Here is a 20,096-nt window from a genome sequence, read left to right on the forward strand (position 1 = left end):
CAAGGCCTAGTGGACATCAGATCCAGAGTAAAGACCTTCAGACTTCAAGTAGCTCAGAGACTCCTCAATGGGAAGGACATGAGCTGGGCTGGGAAAGCGTGTACCCTATTGAGGAAAGCAGGCAACATGGGACTAGATCGCCACCTGTTCCTGATGGACATAAATAAGATGGATCTTGCAGGATTAACATCATTTTATAGATCACTCTTAAAAGCATTGACACTTTTCAAGATTTCTCAAGAGTCAAACAATGCCTAAAGTTTGTGGCTGAGAAAAGAACCATTGCTTTTTAACTCCGCTCTAAACCTGGACATTTTAAAGACATATCACTCAGGAAAAGTCTGTGGGCTTAATACCTGAAGGTGAATGCATATCAGTTGAGAGTTTTGCTGGAAAATTGGGCATTCAGAAAATTTTTACTCAGATAGCTGAGTTTTTGCCACAGAGTTATAGACTTTCCTTAAAAACTCATAATGGAGAGATGAACATATGTGACTTCCCAGAATTAGAAATTGCAGCTGAGACTGAAAGCTGGGAAGAAACTGAGGGTGGACAGTTATCTTTTAAGACACCTCAGTTGGGAGTTTTCAGCAATACAGGAAAAAAAATCACTGTACACACTGTGTGTAAAGATACTGCATCTTCATGTCGTCAATAATTCCTTATTATGAAGATATCCATTTCATGAAAGATAAATATTTTATAAATGAGTAGACATAAATATATATATTTCATGAAATAGTCCGAAACACTGGAAAACAATCAATCCATCTAGGTCTACAAGGTCAAGCTTGCCTTGTTCAAAGCACTCAGGATATTAAAGGTGTTTTCAAACCCAAACAGTAAAGATTTAGTTAAAAATGAAAAAGAGGGGGAAGTGCTGCATGGTGGTGATCTAGTGATTAATTATATATGTATAAAACTCTTTTCAGGTTTTAACATGTTGTTTGAATGTTTTCCTTTTTTGTTGGTTGCATCTGTCAAAGCACATTCAATTGCTAGGTTCAATATATTTTGTCATCAAATGCTTTTAAAGTATTTTAATTCTTAGTTTTTTTAAATCACATTTAATAATACATATTATTTCAAAGCTGCTTTAAAAAGAAAAGTGTCATAATGCCCTTACTTAGCAAGGTAACTACTTGTCACATATTGTTAAGAAGACCTGGCCAGTCACAGAGTGATGACAGTGGAAAAGGACTCTTGGGGAGAATGTAAACTATGTGCAAAGTTTCCAACTGAAGGTCAGTTTATTCTGAATCTTGTGGAGCATGTTTTCTCTGACACTCTAAGGCCAGCACAACTTTCTTACTCAGCAACTATAAAGTCCTAATCACCCCTATATACTGTATAAACGGCTACATACAGGTCTGACGTGGGGTTGGGGTGGGTGTGATGGAGGACAGTGAGACTAATGTGTACATGACATGTATGTGCATGAATCATGGTTACACACACATAGATATTGTAGCTTTATAAGTTCTACTGCATAATGTAACTGTGCAATACATTTTTAACAAGCATCATCATACACGTAGTATTAGCATTTCCACAACCACTAGCTGTGAAAAACTGCTCAGCCACAAAATCTCTGGAAGTGCTGAAAATTTTATCCAGCGATCCTCACAGTGACTTTTGAAATTGAAATTGAAAATGAAAATGATTTAGTTTTTTTACCTTGACTATGCATAATGGAATTGAGACAGGATTTTTTTGTTGTGTCAAAATCAACCATTTAAAAATGATTTGTATATATAAAAAAACTGTATTACTGCAGGCCAAGCACAAGGCCCTGTGCGGTTGCACACATGGTTTTGTCTGCATGGCTGTTGTGAAATGGTTAACAGAAAGTTTTGCAGCAACACAAGAGGGAGAAATGCAATAAGACATAGCCCTAGAGGAGCAGATGTGTAAATAGTCATTTCCGTCATGAAGGCTCCAACAAGTCTCACCATGATTAGCAGTGTGGCAATGCAAAATACATCATGAAGCGTAGGCTCAAACATTCACTTATATGAGCTGTCAGTTTAAATTTTCTGTCTTTTATGTAGTAGTCTTTTGTATGGAATACAAGATAGATTAAATGAGGAAAGCTGTGAAAGTCTCTTCAGTGATAGTCTTCAGTATGTGCAAATATTTACAATCCATAATACAACTCTTTTAACTTATAAAACGTCATCATTTGCTCCTCTAAAAGACTAACCTAAATCATTGATTGATTATCTTGCAATTGAATTTAATAATGATTAAAATAATCCAGTTTTTCTGATATCCAAGGTTGTGATATGCCAAAACTGAAAGTCTGTAGTGTGACAATGCTTTTATATACAATATTTATGTAAACTGTTAGGTTTTTCTGCTTTTCCTCATTATGAGCCTATAGGTAACAAAAACATAATATTTGTCATTAACCACTAGTTGAACAGAGCACTATGCTCATTTTCAGCTTCTGCCAGAGGTTGTTTATATTAGCATGTGGGCGATGGATGAAGGAAAGACAGTTTTGCAATACTTAAAACATGTTAGTGCTCCAAATTTTGTGTAATATAATCCCTTTCAGAATAATTTTTATTGGCCAATTAAAAGGTGCGCTTCCTGTCTGTCAACCATTTTGCGGGCAGTCCATATATGGAAAAGCAGAAGTGTGATAGATGAGCTTGGAGCATTTGTTATGAGTTTGGAAGGTGTGAAATTCTTGCACTGCCCAGCCAAACATCCTAAAAGGGAAATGGAAGCAAAAAGTGATAGGACCAAAAAGCAGATTCAAGTAGAGAGTAAACATCTGTAAAGGTTTCATCTCTGGAGGGAGCTGAGAGTTTCAAAGTTGTTGATGCTTCGCTTGACAGATAAAATACCATGGTTATGCCAAATTGGCAGGGTTGGAAAAACAGTCGGTGTGTCTAATTCGGTGGCTCTGACAAAGCCCTACAACTTGTTAACATCTCTTGCAGCACCTCCAAATGTTCAGAATCACCTGTCCTTTAACCTTTTAGCGATCAATGCTTCATACTAAATTTATTCAACATAATTAGGGGATAATTCCCACTCTTTCAAGACACAAGGTGACTTTATTAGCAGACCCAGATGGCAATTTTCATACCTTATGAGAGAGTCACTTGTTGCAATTTTATGATATACAGGAAGTAAGCAAACACCACTTGTTTTAAACTGTACTCCGTAGTAGGTGATAACCAGAGATTACTAATTTACATAGATTTGTGAACATAAAATGAACACCATGAAGAACCGCAACACAAGTGAACTGTTCGTAACCCCTGGACTGGGTTATCATTAACAGGGCTTACATGCACACAGGCAAACAGGTGTCTCAGTATATTTAATGCATTTTTTCTTGTTTCCCTACAGTTCAAAATGATTTGGATCAACAGCATTCGGATCAAGTCATTAGACAGAATCGCATAAAGCAGCTTGAGTACAACTTTTCAGTTTGTGCAAAGGTAAAAGCTCAAATGCATGCTTGAACATCATAATAAGTTCATCAGGGTAAAGACAAAAGCATTTATAATGGTGCTGTTTTTCATGGTTTGTATATCTGTGCGAGTTTACAGAAGCGTTTGCAGCTTCTTCAAGAGGCCGTGTACGCCCTGGAGCAGTGCCAGTCCTGTCTTATTCTCAGAATTAAGTCCTGGAGGTGGGAACAGCACCGAGCAACCATTGGCGTGCACTTCAATGACAACCTTGGCTTTCTGCAGACATGGTGAGGACCACTGGACCTTTTTGTTACAGTCGTATTACTGTATGAATGTTATCAGCTAAAATCATTCCCTGTAAGAGGTTTGTTTGGTGAAACCTTTCACCACCAAACTGGTTTTCCTTTTCAGTTTTCAGTTTGTTTACTTTGGCCTCTTTTTCCATCTTGAACAGTGGGCTTTATGTCACGCATTTTTCCTTGACGGTCACAGTATTCTCACTAATTCTGAATGTTTCTTCTTGAACTTTATCTCCCAATTGAACCACTTTTCACATATATAGTGTATATATATATATATATATATATATATATATATATGTAGTGTATATATAATTTTTTTTAACGTTTTTGAATCATTTAGTCATGCATTTTTTAAATGTGGAGCATGAAGAAAATAGTTCTCTTAGAGATCTAGTTTCACTTCAGGATTCAGATTAGATGTCAATTGGTGACCCAATACAGTACCAACACTGTTTATCATACAAAAGTAAACAGAAATGCCCTTACAACCATATTGTTAACTTTTTAATTAAATTTATTTATCACTATGAGCTGCTTATGTCCAACATTATGCAAAAGTTTTAATATGACATCAACTGATTATCAGCTGAAAAATATTGTAATATAAAATGCAAAAGAAGTGTTGTTTTTTTACATTTTTTAAATGTTGTGATTAGATCTTGTTGCTGTTATTTGAAAACCTCAACAGGTTTGTCTTCATGGTTTTAGTGTTTGGTTTCTCTGTGCCTTTTGAATTTCAGCGGTTCATGGACAAGATTTCATACAAATCACGTTGTTTTCATTGAGGCACTTACTACTGTCTGTTTCTGTCATGACAACTTTCTGAGGGTTTGGTATGGTAATGGATATGACAATGTTTATACACTCACCTAAAGGATTATTAGGAACACCTGTTCAATTTCTCATTAATGCAATTATCTAATCAACCAATCACATGGCAGTTGCTTCAATGCATTTAGGGGTGTGGTCCTGGTCAAGACAATCTCCTGAACTCCAAACTGAATGTCAGAATGGGAAAGAAAGGTGATTTAAGCAATTTTGAGCGTGGCATGGTTGTTGGTGCCAGACGGGCCGGTCTGAGTATTTCACAATCTGCTCAGTTACTGGGATTTTCACGCACAACCATTTCTAGGGTTTACAAAGAATGGTGTGAAAAGGGAAAAACATCCAGTATGCGGCAGTCCTGTGGGCGAAAATGCCTTGTTGATGCTAGAGGTCAGAGGAGAATGGGCCGACTGATTCAAGCTGATAGAAGGGCAACTTTGACTGATATAACCACTCGTTACAACCGAGGTATGCAGCAAAGCATTTGTGAAGCCACAACACGCACAACCTTGAGGCGGATGGGCTACAACAGCAGAAGACCCCACCAGGTACCACTCATCTCCACTACAAATAGGAAAAAGAGGCTACAATTTGCACGAGCTCACCAAAATTGGACAGTTGAAGACTGGAAAAATGTTGCCTGGTCTGATGAGTCTCGATTTCTGTTGAGACATTCAGATGGTAGAGTCAGAATTTGGCGTAAACAGAATGAGAACATGGATCCATCATGCCTTGTTACCACTGTGCAGGCTGGTGGTGGTGGTGTAATGGTGTGGGGGATGTTTTCTTGGCACACTTTATGCCCCTTAGTGCCAATTGGGCATCGTTTAAATGCCACGGCCTACCTGAGCATTGTTTCTGACCATGTCCATCCCTTTATGACCACCATGTACCCATCCTCTGATGGCTACTTCCAGCAGGATAATGCACCATGTCACAAAGCTCGAATCATTTCAAATTGGTTTCTTGAACATGACAATGAGTTCACTGTACTAAAATGGCCCCCAGTCACCAGATCTCAACCCAATAGAGCATCTTTGGGATGTGGTGGAACGGGAGCTTCGTGCCCTGGATGTGCATCCCACAAATCTCCATCAACTACAAGATGCTATCCTATCAATATGGGCCAACATTTCTAAAGAATGCTTTCAGCACCTTGTTGAATCAATGCCACGTAGAATTAAGGCAGTTCTGAAGGCGAAAGGGGCTCAAACACAGTATTAGTATGGTGTTCCTAATAATCCTTTAGGTGAGTGTATATTTGGTCTTGGTGGAATAGATCTGCTTTGCTGCTGCTGCTGCTGCTGCTGCAGAGCAAGAACAGGACTTGCTACTGCCAAATGCATACATGACATGCTGCTGTGAAAAAGACAGGCTGCTGCTGTACAATATAGCATACATGAATTGCCCTTAGCAGATCTATACAGATAGAGCTGGGGAAGGTGTAGGATTTCTGAAAACTGCTAAGGCAAATTCTAACTGAGCATTTTAAATTTGAGCACGCAAGCTCTTTGGCTACTCTACTGATACAGCAGGAACCAATCAGCTGTGCCCAATAGAAAATTATATTATTGCAAGTGTTTGAGCCTGTGCCATCTAGAGTTTCATTACAGAACTTTGTATTTCTGTCATAACAACTCTCTGAGTGTTTGGCATGGTAATGGATATGACAATGTTGATATATTTGGTGTGGAATAGATCTGCTTTGCTGCTGCAGAGCAAGTACGGGACTTGCTACTGCCAAAACATACATGACATGCTTCTGTGAGCAAGTAAGACATGCTGCTGCTCTAAAATATAGCGTACATAAATTACCCCCCAACAGAGCAGATGACAATGAGATTTGAACAATACAAGCCAAGTGTACTGTACACCATAGAAAATCCCCCATCATGCAGGAAGCAAAGGAGATGACGATTCAGCCCCCCAGCAGATCCACCACCAAAACATATGTGCTGCTGCTCCAAATACCCATAGGAACCACGTGTATGCTAGCTTCAGTATGTGTGCCTAGCCCTTCAGTTTTGTTTGAGTATAAGAAATGGGGCATATGCTTGGTCTTGGCAGACTAGATCTGCCTACGGTGCATACCCCCAAGCAGATCTAGTCGTTAGACATGTGGGCTGCCATGAGGTACATATAATGCACGTGAAGCATCTCGCAGTATAGCATTATGTGTACTAGTGTACCCCCCACGCCCTTTTTTAAAGGGGTGTCCCTTTTGTCTTTTTTTTTATGTGGTGTTAGCTACATATATGCTTACATACCAGTGTATGTGTGTCAGTAAACTTTTTTTGGGGCTGTATGACTTGACTCTAGTAGCCTATTAGACTATGTGTGCCTGGGCCTGCTTTGCCAAATGGCTTAACACTAGTGGCCTATGACTATGTGTGTCTAGGCTACCACGCCAAATAGCTTAACTCTAGTGGCCTAAACTACAGTGGGGAAAATAATAATTTGATCCCCTGCTGATTTTGTAAGTTTGCCCACTTACAAAGAAATGAAGGATCAATCATTTTTATGGTAGGGTTATTTTAACAGATAGAGACAGAATATCAACTAAATAATCCAGAAAAAACACATTATATAAAGGTTTTAAAGTGATTTGCATTTCAGTAAGTGAAATAAGTATTTGATTCCCAAGCAAAACATGCCTTAGTACTTGGTGGAGAAACCTTTGTTGGCAAGCACAGAGGTAAGACGTTTCTTGTAGTTGGTCATCAGGTTTGCACACATCTCAAGAGGGATTTTGGTCCTCTCCTCTTTACAGATCCTCTCAAAATCCTTAAGGTTTCTTTGCTCAAACTCAAAGTTTCAGCTCCCTCAAATGAAGCTAAAATGCTGCTGAAGTGACTCTCAGAGCGGCCGTGTTGATGAAGTGCATTAATGTCCTCATATAGGCTGAAAACATCGCGAGCGTCATGCGTGCCTCAGTCAAGTCAAGTCAAGTTTATTTGTATAGCGCTTTTCACAATACAGATTGTATCAAAGCAGCTTCACAGTATTAAATTAAAATAATACAACAAAGTTTGTTTCAAGAGGAATTTATTGATTGATAAAATTAAATTAAATATCCCCCAAATATCCCCAACTGAGCAAGCCAAAGGCAACAGTGTGTGTGTGTGTGGTAAATGAAACAGCGCGTCTGTGCCATTCATTCACAGAGACACGCAGAACATGCATAATCCCTATTTAAATAGTCTTTATGCGGTTTAATATTGACAGACACTGGTCTATATCGCAATTTTATTTAAGTTTGGTGACCTACTTTTCATCTAAAGGTAACTAAGTAACCACCGTAAGTGCGAGTACACTGCTTGGCGATTTCTAACGTTCCGAAACCAGGAAATGAGATAAAGGCCTATTGCGGCGTTAGTGTGTTACCAATGGTTTGCTTGGTGACTGCTGATCCCGCACCTTTCTCATGATTATCTTTACCCTTTACTCCATGAGATCTTGCATGGAGCTAAAAACAGGGCGATTGATTTTTCATTTTGTATTTCTTCCATTTCCGAATAATCACACCAACAAAAGTCTTCTTCTTACCAAGCTTCTTGCCGATGGTCTTGTAGGCCATTCCGGCCTTGTGCAGGTCTACAATTTGGTCCCTGACATTTGGTCTTTGGTATTGCCCATGGTGGTGGAGAGGTTGGAGTGGAAGATAAAGATTCTGTGGACAGGTGTCCACTGACATTAGGACATTAGAAGTACTTTCTTAAAGTGACACGGCTAATCTGTGTTCCACATGGGCACATAACCAATCTGTGGGAGGCAGAATTCTTGCTGGTTGCTTGGGGATTGATCACTCGATCAAATGCTAATCAATTTACAACCTTTATATAATGTGTTTTTCTGGATTTTTTTGGTTGATATTCTGTCTCTATCCGTTAAAATAAACCTACCATAAAAATGATAGACTCTTCATTTCTTTGTAAGTGAGCAGACTTACAAAATCAGCAGGGGATCAAATAATTATTTTCTCCACAGTATGTGTGCCTGATCCAAAAAGACACAAACATATCTGATAAGAACTCATTCATGTGTGGCTTTATGAATGATATCACGTTGCAGAGAAGAAACCCCCCACAACCAACTAAGCAAATAGTATGAGGAAAGTTTCTATAGCAACCAGCTTCTAACGGCAGCTGCAGTGACATATTGACATGACTGATCGGCGATTGGCTCTTTTATTAAAAGTCGGGACTATCCCGCCATATTGCTTGTTGCACTTTCTCCCATTCATAAATAAGTGAGTACACTGTCTTTACTCACGGCTGACATGGCCCCCATGCGCTTGTTTCAACTTTAAATGCAGCATACTGAAATTGTTTCATCTGACATTAGATACATTAGATATATTATCCTCTCATTTCGCTAGAGAATCTTTCTTAGCAATGAGAAAACGCTAAACTTGGGTTTTGACATGCTAATGGACGTTAACATGAAACATGATGTTAAACCTCGTGTATGGTTACTTCATAAAGAATGGACAAAGCAGACCACGCAAAACGCATATTGATATACCATAAGAAAGACCGTTCACTTATCTTAGATTTTGAATTTCATTGGATTTTTGAAAGCACGTTGTACTGCTAAGGCAAATGAGCATGCAACTCATTGGAACCAATCAGCTGTGCCCTATAGAGAATGATATGATTGCAAGCATTTGAGTTAAGGACCTATTAGCCTGCGCCATCTAGAGTTTCATTACAGAATCCTTGCAGCAAGTGCACCCATATTTAATGTACTCTGGATCATATTTGTTTCACTCCGCCTTGTTTTGTTGTCATGCATGTCTTGCAACCTGTTGGCCTTCTGTCTCTGTGTCTTCCACATTCTATTTCCTACCTTTTCTGTTGCAGGTGTGAGCAGTTGCTTGGGGTGAATAGTAATCTGAGGCAGGAGCTCATGTTGATGAAGAGGGACCATGGAGAGGCTGAACAGTTACACACGTTGCAGGAAAGCCTGGAACTTCTGCTCCAGACTCTCGTACAGAAGTATTCAGGCCTCTTTCAGTTCTGAGAAAGATGAGATTGCAGTGTAGTTTTACTCATCATGCAATCACAACAGATGATTATGCAATCTTGTGAAAATGTGAGTGCTTTTTCTTCTAGCCTTTGATATTGTACTTTCTTTGTCTTGGCAACTCAGTTCATTGGTAGTAGACAAGCAACCTCCCCAAGTCATCAAAACCCAATCCAAGTTTTCCGCCACTGTACGCTATCTGCTGGGAGAGAAGATGGCCCCTGGAAAACCCGTCGTATTGAAAGCGCAGATTATTACTGAGGCGCAAGCAAGAAACCTGGGACAACAAAGTATTGTACCCAAGTAAGTATGCTGTCTTATTTAAATACACACACAACACATATCTATTAAGAATCACAAATACAGAAAAATATATATTTTATTGTTCTAAGTTAATTTTTTTGTTATTTATTTAGTAAAAAATATTTTTTTTATAATTAACTGTACTAAATTAAGCCAATAAATTGATAGCAATAATTATATTAAGGATAACACTTTACAGTATGGTTCAGTAAGGTAGCAAAAATTGGTTTTGCTAAATACATTGAACCAACGATGAGCAATATTTTACAGCATTTATTAATATAAATAAATTATAATGTTTTAAATATATGTAAATTTTTTACATCAACTACCGTATTCAGCTAGGATGCATTCAATTGATCAGTAAAGACATTTATAATGTTAAAAAAGATTTACTTTTCATATAAATGCTTTTTTAAATTTTTTTATTTATAAACAAATCCTGAAAAAAATGTATCATGGGTTTCCATAAAAATATCAAGCAGCACGGCTGTTTTCAACATTGATAATAAAAAATGTTTCTTGAGCAGCAAATCAGCATATTTAGTATTATTTCTGAAGAATCATTGTAATGGCATCAAGTAATGGCTTAAAAATTCAGCTTTGCCTTCACAGGAATAAATTATATTCTAACATTTATTTTAACAATATTATTGTATTGTTGATCAAATAAATGCAGCCTTGGTGAGCCTAAGAGGCTTCTTTCAAAAACATTTTTAAAAATCGTATAGACCCAAGACTATTGAACGGTAGTGTATACTAATACATTTTAAACATTTCAAGATGTATAAATGAATGCATTATTTTATGAATGAACATGAACAAGAAATGTACAATAGTGTATTTCTAAAATAACATTTACCTGAATTAATTGATGCTGTAAAAGTATTGTTCATTGTTAGTTCATGATGCCTTATGCATAAACTAATGTTAAAGAATCAAGGCTTATTGTTAAGTGTTACCGTATTATTTTGAAAGATATATAGACAGCTTTATAGACTTATATGTTATTCACAGATACTAACTAAATTAAGATCACACAGTATTTTTCTCCTATTTTGCAATTTTAAAACTCATGCAAAATTAAATTTATCTTGTAACGACTTCTGAGAATAAATATATATATGTATATAGGGATGGGCAGTATTTCAGATAAATGTATTAAAAATACTATTTTGTATTTTAAAGCCTTTGAAAAGAATCAAATGTAATTTGTATTTAAACACATTTAAGCTTAGTATTTTTGTATTTTGAAAATACATCAAATACTTTGTGCCAGTCAACCTCTTTATTAGGCTGCTGATTTCCTGTAAGATTTGGTGAGGATGTCGTGGTCGATTCTACTTGTTGGTTGTAAGGTTAAAACAGAACATCATTCAGATTTGTCTTCAGTTAACATGAAGGAATAAAAGAGCGGGGGCAATGCAAAAGAGAACTCATACTCTGTATTCGTGCACTGACACTTCATGTGCACTTGCGGTCTAGTGGACTTACAATAAACTTACAATCACAGCAAATTTCTACCCGACAGTCAAAGGCCCTGTCCCAAATGAAGCCCTAAGCCCTCGCGATCTTCCTCCGGTCCACACTTTCGTGACGTAACGCCACTTTGACTGTGAGGTAGTCTGCTGCGGAGCCCGCTTCAGTGCAGGCTCGGAAAAAGTGCACATCGAGGGGCCGCTTGCGAGTACCCTTCTGAAACCTAAAATGACAAATGGGAAACCCTATGATCTTGTGGACTTAATGAACAAGACCTCAGGTGTACATTATGTGTGCCATTTGGGACAGGGCTAAAGCAGTATTACGTCACAAAATTGTGGACTCGGAGGAAGTTCATAAGGGGTTAGGCTTTCATTTTGGACAGGGCCTAAGTAGTGTTCACCACAAGTAAAAATAGACTGCAGTGTAAGCTGGTCAATCGGTATAGAAATGGCACACAGAAGCCTTAAACCCAGTCTTTTTGAAAATTTGGTGGTAGAGGTAGGTGAAATTAAGACAAAAGTTTCTAAGTTGTTACATGAAAATTCAGAATAGGTCCAGAAAGGTTTCGGCCCTAATAGTGATGCTAAACTGAATGGCCAATTTCACATGTATTTTGTGTATTAAATACTAAATACTGTATTTGTGTTTAAATAAATAAAAATTCCATACAGTATTTGGTATTTTATTTTGATCCATTTCAACTGATGCGTTTTGTATTTTTATTTTAAATACATTTTCATGTATTTATGCCCATTTCTATACCAAAGAAACAATACTGAACAGAAAATATGATGCTGAAGCATGTTGCATGTGCTGTTACTGCATGTGCAGTATCATCTTTGGTCTATAACTTAAGTGCAATTGTGTCGTAATGTTACTTTTGTGCCTTTTGCCAATTGTTGAAATCTACCCATTCAAGCTGTCATGCATGTCATACATTTGACAGGCTTTGTTGCTGTTCTCAGACTTAAAGAGGAAGTGGAGGCACAACAAGATAAGCGAACAGATTCAGGGTTTCAGTTGAGCTGTTAACCATACAGAGGCGATACAATATTTTAGAGGTCTAATATACACATATAAAATATGCAAAAGTTTTATAATCATTTGCTGTCTGTTTTTCTCCACTTAGTGAAAATGTTGGTGATCTTCTCAACTACACGGCTCTCTTAGAACACAACACCGCCAGCAAGAGCACATGTGCTACCTTTAGAAACATGGTGGGTGATGGTGAAATATAGATGGATTTGCCCTGTTCTGTCACAAACAGCTCATTGAGAGTGTTTTTTTGTTTTTTTTGCTTTATCTTGTTGTCATATCGATATTGTCATGTAAAGGTAATGTTGTTGAGAAAAATCACTCTAATAAGACATGTTTTCTCCTCTTCAGTCCATAAAGAAGATCAAACGAGCTGACAGGAAAGGCTCTGAATCAGTGACGGAGGAAAAGTTTGCTTTGTTGTTCAACACCGAAATAACCATCACAGGCTGTGAGAGCCCTTATGGCATTCAGGTGGTTGCCCCTCTTCTTTTACTGATTTATATAATATATCATTATATATTATACAGTCAAACCAAAAATTAATCAGACACCAGATATAATGTTTGATATTCTTTTTACTAGTGGGTGCAGGACACTATAGTTCATTTATGTAAGTGAGGATAGCAAAATAAAGTAAACTGTGACATTATACTCAAAGATTCTTCATACTGTGGACTAACAGTAAAATTTATACAAATTTGGGAACAAAGATTATTCAGACACTTTGACCTGACCATGTTTTGCTGAAGTGTTGTTTCTTTAATTGCTAATGCGACATTTTTACACCACAGACTGGACAAAATTAAGCATTGCTTGGTAATTGGTTGACCTAAATTGATATTATCTAATTGTGTACTTATATTTAACAGCTGACAGCAATTCAACCTTATTCATTTGTGAGACAGTGTAACAGAAGGATCGCCAAAACCAGTGAAATATCAACTGATTTTGATAACTCTTAGTTCTTGTCATATTTTATTACCATTTTCTAAACTATAGCGAATAAACTGATAATGTGAGAAATGTTGAAGGTGTCTGAATAAATTTTGGGTTGACTGTATGTGTGTGTACGATCTATCTATCCATCCATCCATCCAGACAGACAGACATAATAGTTTGTGTGTGTTTTGCAGTATAAACCCACCAATAATCATGATGTACTTATGTAATTAGTGTTAGTGACAATAAGAGTATAATTACCTGTAAAATATTTGGTAACACTTTTAAATAAGGTTTCATTTGTAACATTAGCTTATATATTAACTAACATGAACTATCCATGATCAATACATTTGTTACCGTATTTGTTAATGTTTGTTAATGTTATTTAATAAAAATACAGCTGTTCGTTGTTTGTTCGTTACTTCACAGTGCATTAACTAATGTTAACAAATACAACTTTTGATTTTATTAATGTATTAGTAAATGTTGAAATTAACATTAACAAAGATTAGTAAATGCTGTAGACGTGCAGTTAAATATAACTTCATGTTAATTGATGTAGTTAACAAGTTGTAACTTATGAAACCTTGTAAAGTGTTACCAAATATTTTTGTGCATAATTACTGAAATTGTGGTTCTTGTCCCCCATGCAATGGTAACTCCAACATAGGCAAGGCAGGCAAGGCAAGTTTATTTATATAGCACATTTCATACACTATGGTAATTCAAAGTGCTTTACACAGAAAGGAATTAAAATAATCACAAAATAAAAGCAAGGAAAATTAAAACAATTCTAAAAGGAATTAAAAGAGTAAAAAGATGATAAATAGATAAACTTCTCATCTGGCAAAACACCGGTGTATTATATTTTTCACAACTCCTAGTTTTACTCATGAGATTTTCCCGTGGTGATTACACTGTGTCTGTGGTGTTCTTTCGGCGCGCCTAGGAAATCTTTCCCTTAAATCGGGACAGGAGGAGCTCTAGGACTGACTCACGGGGTAACCTCGGGTTCACTGCCCAATCAGTCCGCACCCCAAAGCTCTAGGAATGGAATCGATCCAGTCCGCACCCCACATGAACCTCGAGTTCATACATAGAAATACTCATAATTCTGCTTCGCTGAAAAAATGCAAAATTGTGTTAGACACACACACTAGCTTGTGAAATCGTTGAAATAAGACAAAAATGGAAGCTGGCTCAAATCAGTGTTATTTTAGTGTCATTCAGATATATAGTGTTTATTAATATTTTGAATTAGTTTTTATTTTTATATTTTCCGTTTTCATTTTAATTTTAGTTAAAGTTTTAGTAATTTTCTTGTTTTTATTTTTATATATTATTAAGTTTATTTATTTTTATTTCAGTTTTATTTTTATTTATTTTAGTGCTTGTCTCACTAAGTTTTGAGTATGCACAAACCTATTGGACATAGCACTAAATTACTCTACAGAGCTTAGCTCGGAGTCAAAAGCGTGTGAAAAGCGTGTCACCCCTGCAAAAGTTATATAGTAGCACTACTCCCAAGTCCAAATTGTCAGGCGTTAGTGAAAAAAACCCAAGCTGCTTTGCTTCATATCAAGGGAACTACACCTTCCTCCCTACCTTGCGGGCAAGGCCTCAGCCAGAAGCCCAAGAGCAAGGCTATAATGGGGGGCACTTAAGGCCCCCCTTAAAGACCCCACAGTCAGAGGGACTCTTCATTGCCCACATAACTTCATACACCCAGCATCAACCCCTAAGGCAGCTCCTGTCTAGATCTAGTAGGTGAGGGAGTAGGATGTCCTCAGACAAGCGACTTCTCTCTTAACACCTCGCTAAATGCATGAGCCTGTTAGTATCCATCATAAAGTTTTACTGCCCTCAGAGAGAGTGATTCTGATTTTAATTTTTTTTTTAACAAAATATACTGATATAAATCTGCACTCCAAAAAATGCTGGGTAAATATCAACCCAATTTTGGTTATTTGGCAACCCAGCACTATTGACTATATTGCTGCTAGCTAAAGATGAACCTAAAATACAGTACATTGAAAATTAAAATCACACAGAATTACTAGAGTAACAACACGGCAACAGTAATAATCAAAAGGTGAACATTTATTTATAAGCAATTTTAACATCCAACTGAATTAGATTATGACGAATAAAAATCAGTTTATTTATTCAAGGTAAAATGCGTTTTTATTATGTGAGACGACCAATGCTGACTGACTGACGCATTTAGCTGACTGACATCTCTTCCCTGTATGTTGCGTTACATTAAATAAAATGATTTACAGCACAGTAAAGACTTTATAGACGAAAGAAAATGTAAACAAACCATTTTACCGAAGATATGCACCAATTCGGCGCTATTGAGAACTGCTCTCTCCTGACAAGGATGCAAAAAGCCAGCACTCTGTGCAACCCATCACCTTGGTTGTTTTAATAAAGCCACCACTGGGTTGTTTTGTTGAAGGACGGGTTTAGATGGCAAGACTGGAGATTTTAACGAAGATGCCTCACCCTGCAAAAGATAGCTGGTCAGCGTAATTAACCGTCCGTATTCAAATCATTTGAATGTGGAAAAGGAGAAATACAGGCTGAATATGGCCTCCTCTATGATCTCTCCACCTCAGTGTGCAGATCTGGAAGAAACAGCAGGCTCGTGGGACAAACATGGCCTACCAGGAATTGCTCATCGAGTCTAGCCCAAATCACTTTCTTCTGTTTCTCACACGACCAAGCTTCAGCCTGGCCCTGGCCACTACATCCAGCAATTCCCTGTATGCGGGCCTGACGGAAGGAGAGGGCTCAACAATTTCACTCTCTACATCCCCTCTAGCTACATCCATTTCCTCAGAGCTAGATGGCACCAGCAACATGCTCTCTGCTAGATCGAAAGATACCACAGAATGGGCTTCCTGATCCAGCAGATCTCTCAAGCTGGCAAACAAGGACTGAAAAAGCGAAATTCTTTGACCTGTGATCCCCACTATTTAAGTCAGCAACAGCAGGACCCGAACCGCGAAGTGCATATGGTTGTTCCTCATCTCTCGAGAAGAAGGCAAAGCGTAAGAGGAGCTTCTTCACTGTGAACGCATGCCTCAAGTGCTAGAAGCACGTGCTCTGTTCCCAAGCAAACAATGCAAAGATCGTGGGTATGCGCAGGTGTCATGAAACGCACTTTTTAAAGCACGTGCTGCTTGGTTTATCCATAGTTTGTCTTTGATTATCACCTGCTACAAACAAAACGGCTCCTGAAGACAAAAAAGGCTGATGACGTGTAAAACAGGCACCCTTTTATACTCATGGGCACTCGTCCGCCAAAAAATCTTGCTGTGATGTTACACGTGCCTCAGACACCGGTCACGCTCAAGTTAATTACAATAACCCAATAGTTTGCTTTATTTGGATTAAATTCTGTGATGACGAAATCCTGGAGGGACTGATGTATATAAAATGTGTGGTAACAGTAATAACTGATTGTCTTATTCTTCTCCCAGACAATCTCTCTTCCTGTGGTTGTAATTGTACATGGTAGTCAGGAAATCAATGCTATGGCGACCATCATATGGGACTGCGCCTTCTCTGAGTCTGTGAGTAACACAGAACAACCACACAACAGCTCTTTTGTTGTCCTGTTGTCAACCCTCTACAATGTTTTGTTAACAAATAGGCAACATGTGCCTTGTGTTGTGCTGAATTCAGAACAGGATACCGTTCGTCATTCCAGAGCGTGTGCCCTGGAAGCAGATGTGTGAAGCTCTTAACAGTAAGTTCATGTCTGAGGTGCAGACGCAGCGGGCCTTGGACAGATACAACCTTCACTTTCTTGCACAGAAGATCTTTGACCAGCCAGACATTTCTGAAGATTTCGGAAATATACCGGTGTCCTGGGCTCAATTCAACAAGGTGCCACTAACTTGCATTTTGCACTTTGTTTACGTGCATTGATTTACAATATTATGAGCATGTGTTGTTTAACAGCAAACTAGTTAATTATTTTTCTTAGTTATGCTTTAATTAGCTCACTGACCACATTTACATAGTGAAACAATGTTGGATAAGTTGTGTCTTTAAATTTATATCATTTTTCCATGCTGTTTCTAAACAAAATAAAAAATAGTCTAGAGACCATAGCAGCTAATAAATAAAAAAAACGTTATTGTAGATAACATTCACAGAAGGTTTGACTGGCGAATTGGTGTGAATAATTATTTCTGTGACTGTTTCAACACAGGAAGTTCTGCCTGGTCGAAACTTCACCTTCTGGCAGTGGTTTGAAGGGGTGATTGATCTTACGAAGAAATGCCTGAGAGACTATTGGAGTGAAGGGTACAGTTACACTTCCTCAGTTTGTTTTCCACTTTAATGAGAACTAGACTAGATAACTAAAGAGAACTACTATAGAAATCTACTTCTCATTGCCCCTGCAGATTGATCTTTGGCTTCATTGGAAAACATCATCTTCATGTCCTCCTCCAAAACAAGCCCAACGGCACCTTTCTTTTGCGCTTTAGTGACTCAGAAATGGGTGGCATCACCATTGCCTATGTGGGTCCCACTGATAGTAAGTCTCGAATATTTATACTGTACGATACACTACTGTTCAAAAGAAGTCCCTTATGCTCAAACGTTTAATTTATTTGATCAGAAATACAGTAAAATATATTTACAATTTAAAGTTGGCATGAAATGAAAATTCACCCTATCTATTTTCTAAGTGCATGTTATAGATCTTATTGTAAATGATTTACAAATGGATTTTTAATCAAAAAGTACTGCATCTTCTGTCAGACTTCTTTCTAGTTATATATGCAAGAAGTCCCCAATATTTTAGTCTGCTTAAACCCACCCCTGCAAGCTTGTCTTCATCTTTCTCCGCCAAGTCTTTTGTCTTTACTGAAAAACGCATACATTTCCAACTAATTTCCAACATTGAATCGCCTAATGCAGTCCCATGCAAAGCATGCTGGGAACTACAGATCTACTGCTCTGTTAGTTAAGTCAACAAAAATGATTCCCGACAGAAAATTATTACGTTAGTAAAATATGTACTAATGTGAGTGGATTGAGATAAAATGTTCAAGAACTGTGTCATTTAAAAGTAATAACATGTATGTCATTGTTGTTGCTGCTCAGATGGAGGCAGGAAAATCCAGAATATCCAACCTTTCACCAAGAAGGATCTGGACTCAGCTGGCCTTGGTGACCGCATACGGGATATTAGTTGCATCAGTTATGTGTATCCAGACTTTGTAAAGACTGATGTATTTAAGAAATTCTTTACAGGCAAGTAATGGGATCTTTTAAAGATAATATCTATATTTTAAGGTTTCACCAAAAAAGAGAAAATGCACAAAATGTATCTGTATATTTGAATATTTCTTTAAAAAGTATGCATAACAGAAACAGTCCAATTTTTATGCTTCTGTTTTCTTGTGTCCTGAAACAGTGCTTTCCCCCCCTAATCCTGATGGATACCTGCCATTCAAACTAACAACCGTAGTCAACCCGTAAGTCAAATTTTTGCTGTAAATGTATATCACGTTTCAAAGATTTTATAAAGTGAAGCATAATTTAATGAGCACAGAGCCATTTTCTTATGATAACTTGGGGTATATATAGAGAACTGCTTCTATATTAGGACAGGGAAATAACATAATTTTGTTTTCTTTCATGATAAGAGGAGACCTTAGCTCCTCCACTCCCAGCATACCACCTCAGACTGACCTCCCGCAGGATTTCTATGACCAATCTATGGTCCCAGGCTATGGCCCAAACATGTGCGTATTGGAGCAATCAGATCTTCAATGAAACAATCAAACATCCTCAGATGTACACATTGTTGCAGTATAGTTATTTTTAAAAGTCTTAATTGTGTGGTGTTTAAAATACCTCTTTTCTCTCCATAGGAATCCGAGTCATTTCTCACCGTAAGTATAATTCTACTTTGGCTTCGGAAGTTCATTCACATCTGTCTGCTCGTGGATCATGTAGGAATGGAAATGTCGATCATATTTTTTGATCAGAAGGCTTTGTTGTAAACTTACACATCAATGACAAGCTTTGGAGGCATCCTAGCCAAAACAGTCTCCAATTTGAAACACTGTTAATGGGCATATTAAGCTTAAAAGAGCTCACAATCTTTATCACATTGCTAAGCTAACAACAAAATACTTTAAGCACACACACACACATTTTTTTATAGTTTTCAGTACTAAATAAAATGCACTACTGTTCAAATTTTTTTTTTTTAAGAAGTCTCTTAGGCTCACCATTGCTGGATTTATATGATCAAAAATACAGTAAAAACTCTAATATTGAGAAATATTATTATAATTTAAAATAGCCATTTTTGTACAGTTTTTTTTAATTGTAAAATGTAATTTATTCTTGTAATGGTAAAGCTGAATTTTCAGCATCATTACTCCAGTCTTCAGTGTCACATGATCCTTTAGAAATCATTCTAATATGCTGATTTGGAAACCTTTTTTTGGGTGAAACCAAGACTCTTTGATGAATATAACCATTGTATTTGTTAAAGGAAAACTTTTAAAAGTCACTTTTGATCAATTGAATGCCTCCTTGCTGAATTAAATGGTTGATTTCTTTAATAAACAACAATGTTGACTGTTGTCGTTCTTTTGCCCTTCCCAGGCATCCTAGTAATTGTACACCCACATATATGTCAGACCCCGTGCCTGTTCCAGTATCAATCTACTCGTCATCCATGTAAGTCACAGTCACATTAATGTTATAT

At 37.4% G+C, this 20,096-nt stretch overlaps 1 protein-coding gene across 1 annotated transcript in view; it reads left to right on the forward strand.

Annotated features, from left to right (window-relative positions):
- stat6 (signal transducer and activator of transcription 6, interleukin-4 induced) overlaps positions 1–20,096 on the forward strand; it is a 34,727-nt gene that overhangs the window by 12,565 nt on the left and 2,066 nt on the right. Inside the window, exons 6-20 of the mRNA XM_082144887.1 lie at positions 3,367–3,458; positions 3,570–3,718; positions 9,421–9,555; positions 9,710–9,886; positions 12,498–12,585; positions 12,755–12,877; positions 16,837–16,929; positions 17,042–17,245; positions 17,574–17,668; positions 17,770–17,903; positions 18,476–18,625; positions 18,789–18,849; positions 19,021–19,119; positions 19,249–19,269; positions 19,994–20,068. Of these exons, the coding sequence (XP_082001013.1) occupies positions 3,367–3,458; positions 3,570–3,718; positions 9,421–9,555; positions 9,710–9,886; positions 12,498–12,585; positions 12,755–12,877; positions 16,837–16,929; positions 17,042–17,245; positions 17,574–17,668; positions 17,770–17,903; positions 18,476–18,625; positions 18,789–18,849; positions 19,021–19,119; positions 19,249–19,269; positions 19,994–20,068 (1,696 nt within the window). The remainder of the gene's footprint in view (positions 1–3,366; positions 3,459–3,569; positions 3,719–9,420; positions 9,556–9,709; positions 9,887–12,497; positions 12,586–12,754; positions 12,878–16,836; positions 16,930–17,041; positions 17,246–17,573; positions 17,669–17,769; positions 17,904–18,475; positions 18,626–18,788; positions 18,850–19,020; positions 19,120–19,248; positions 19,270–19,993; positions 20,069–20,096) is intronic.

Source organism: Leuciscus leuciscus (assembly GCF_965113295.1).
Source record: "Leuciscus leuciscus genome assembly, chromosome: 18".
NCBI lineage: Eukaryota > Metazoa > Chordata > Actinopteri > Cypriniformes > Leuciscidae > Leuciscus > Leuciscus leuciscus.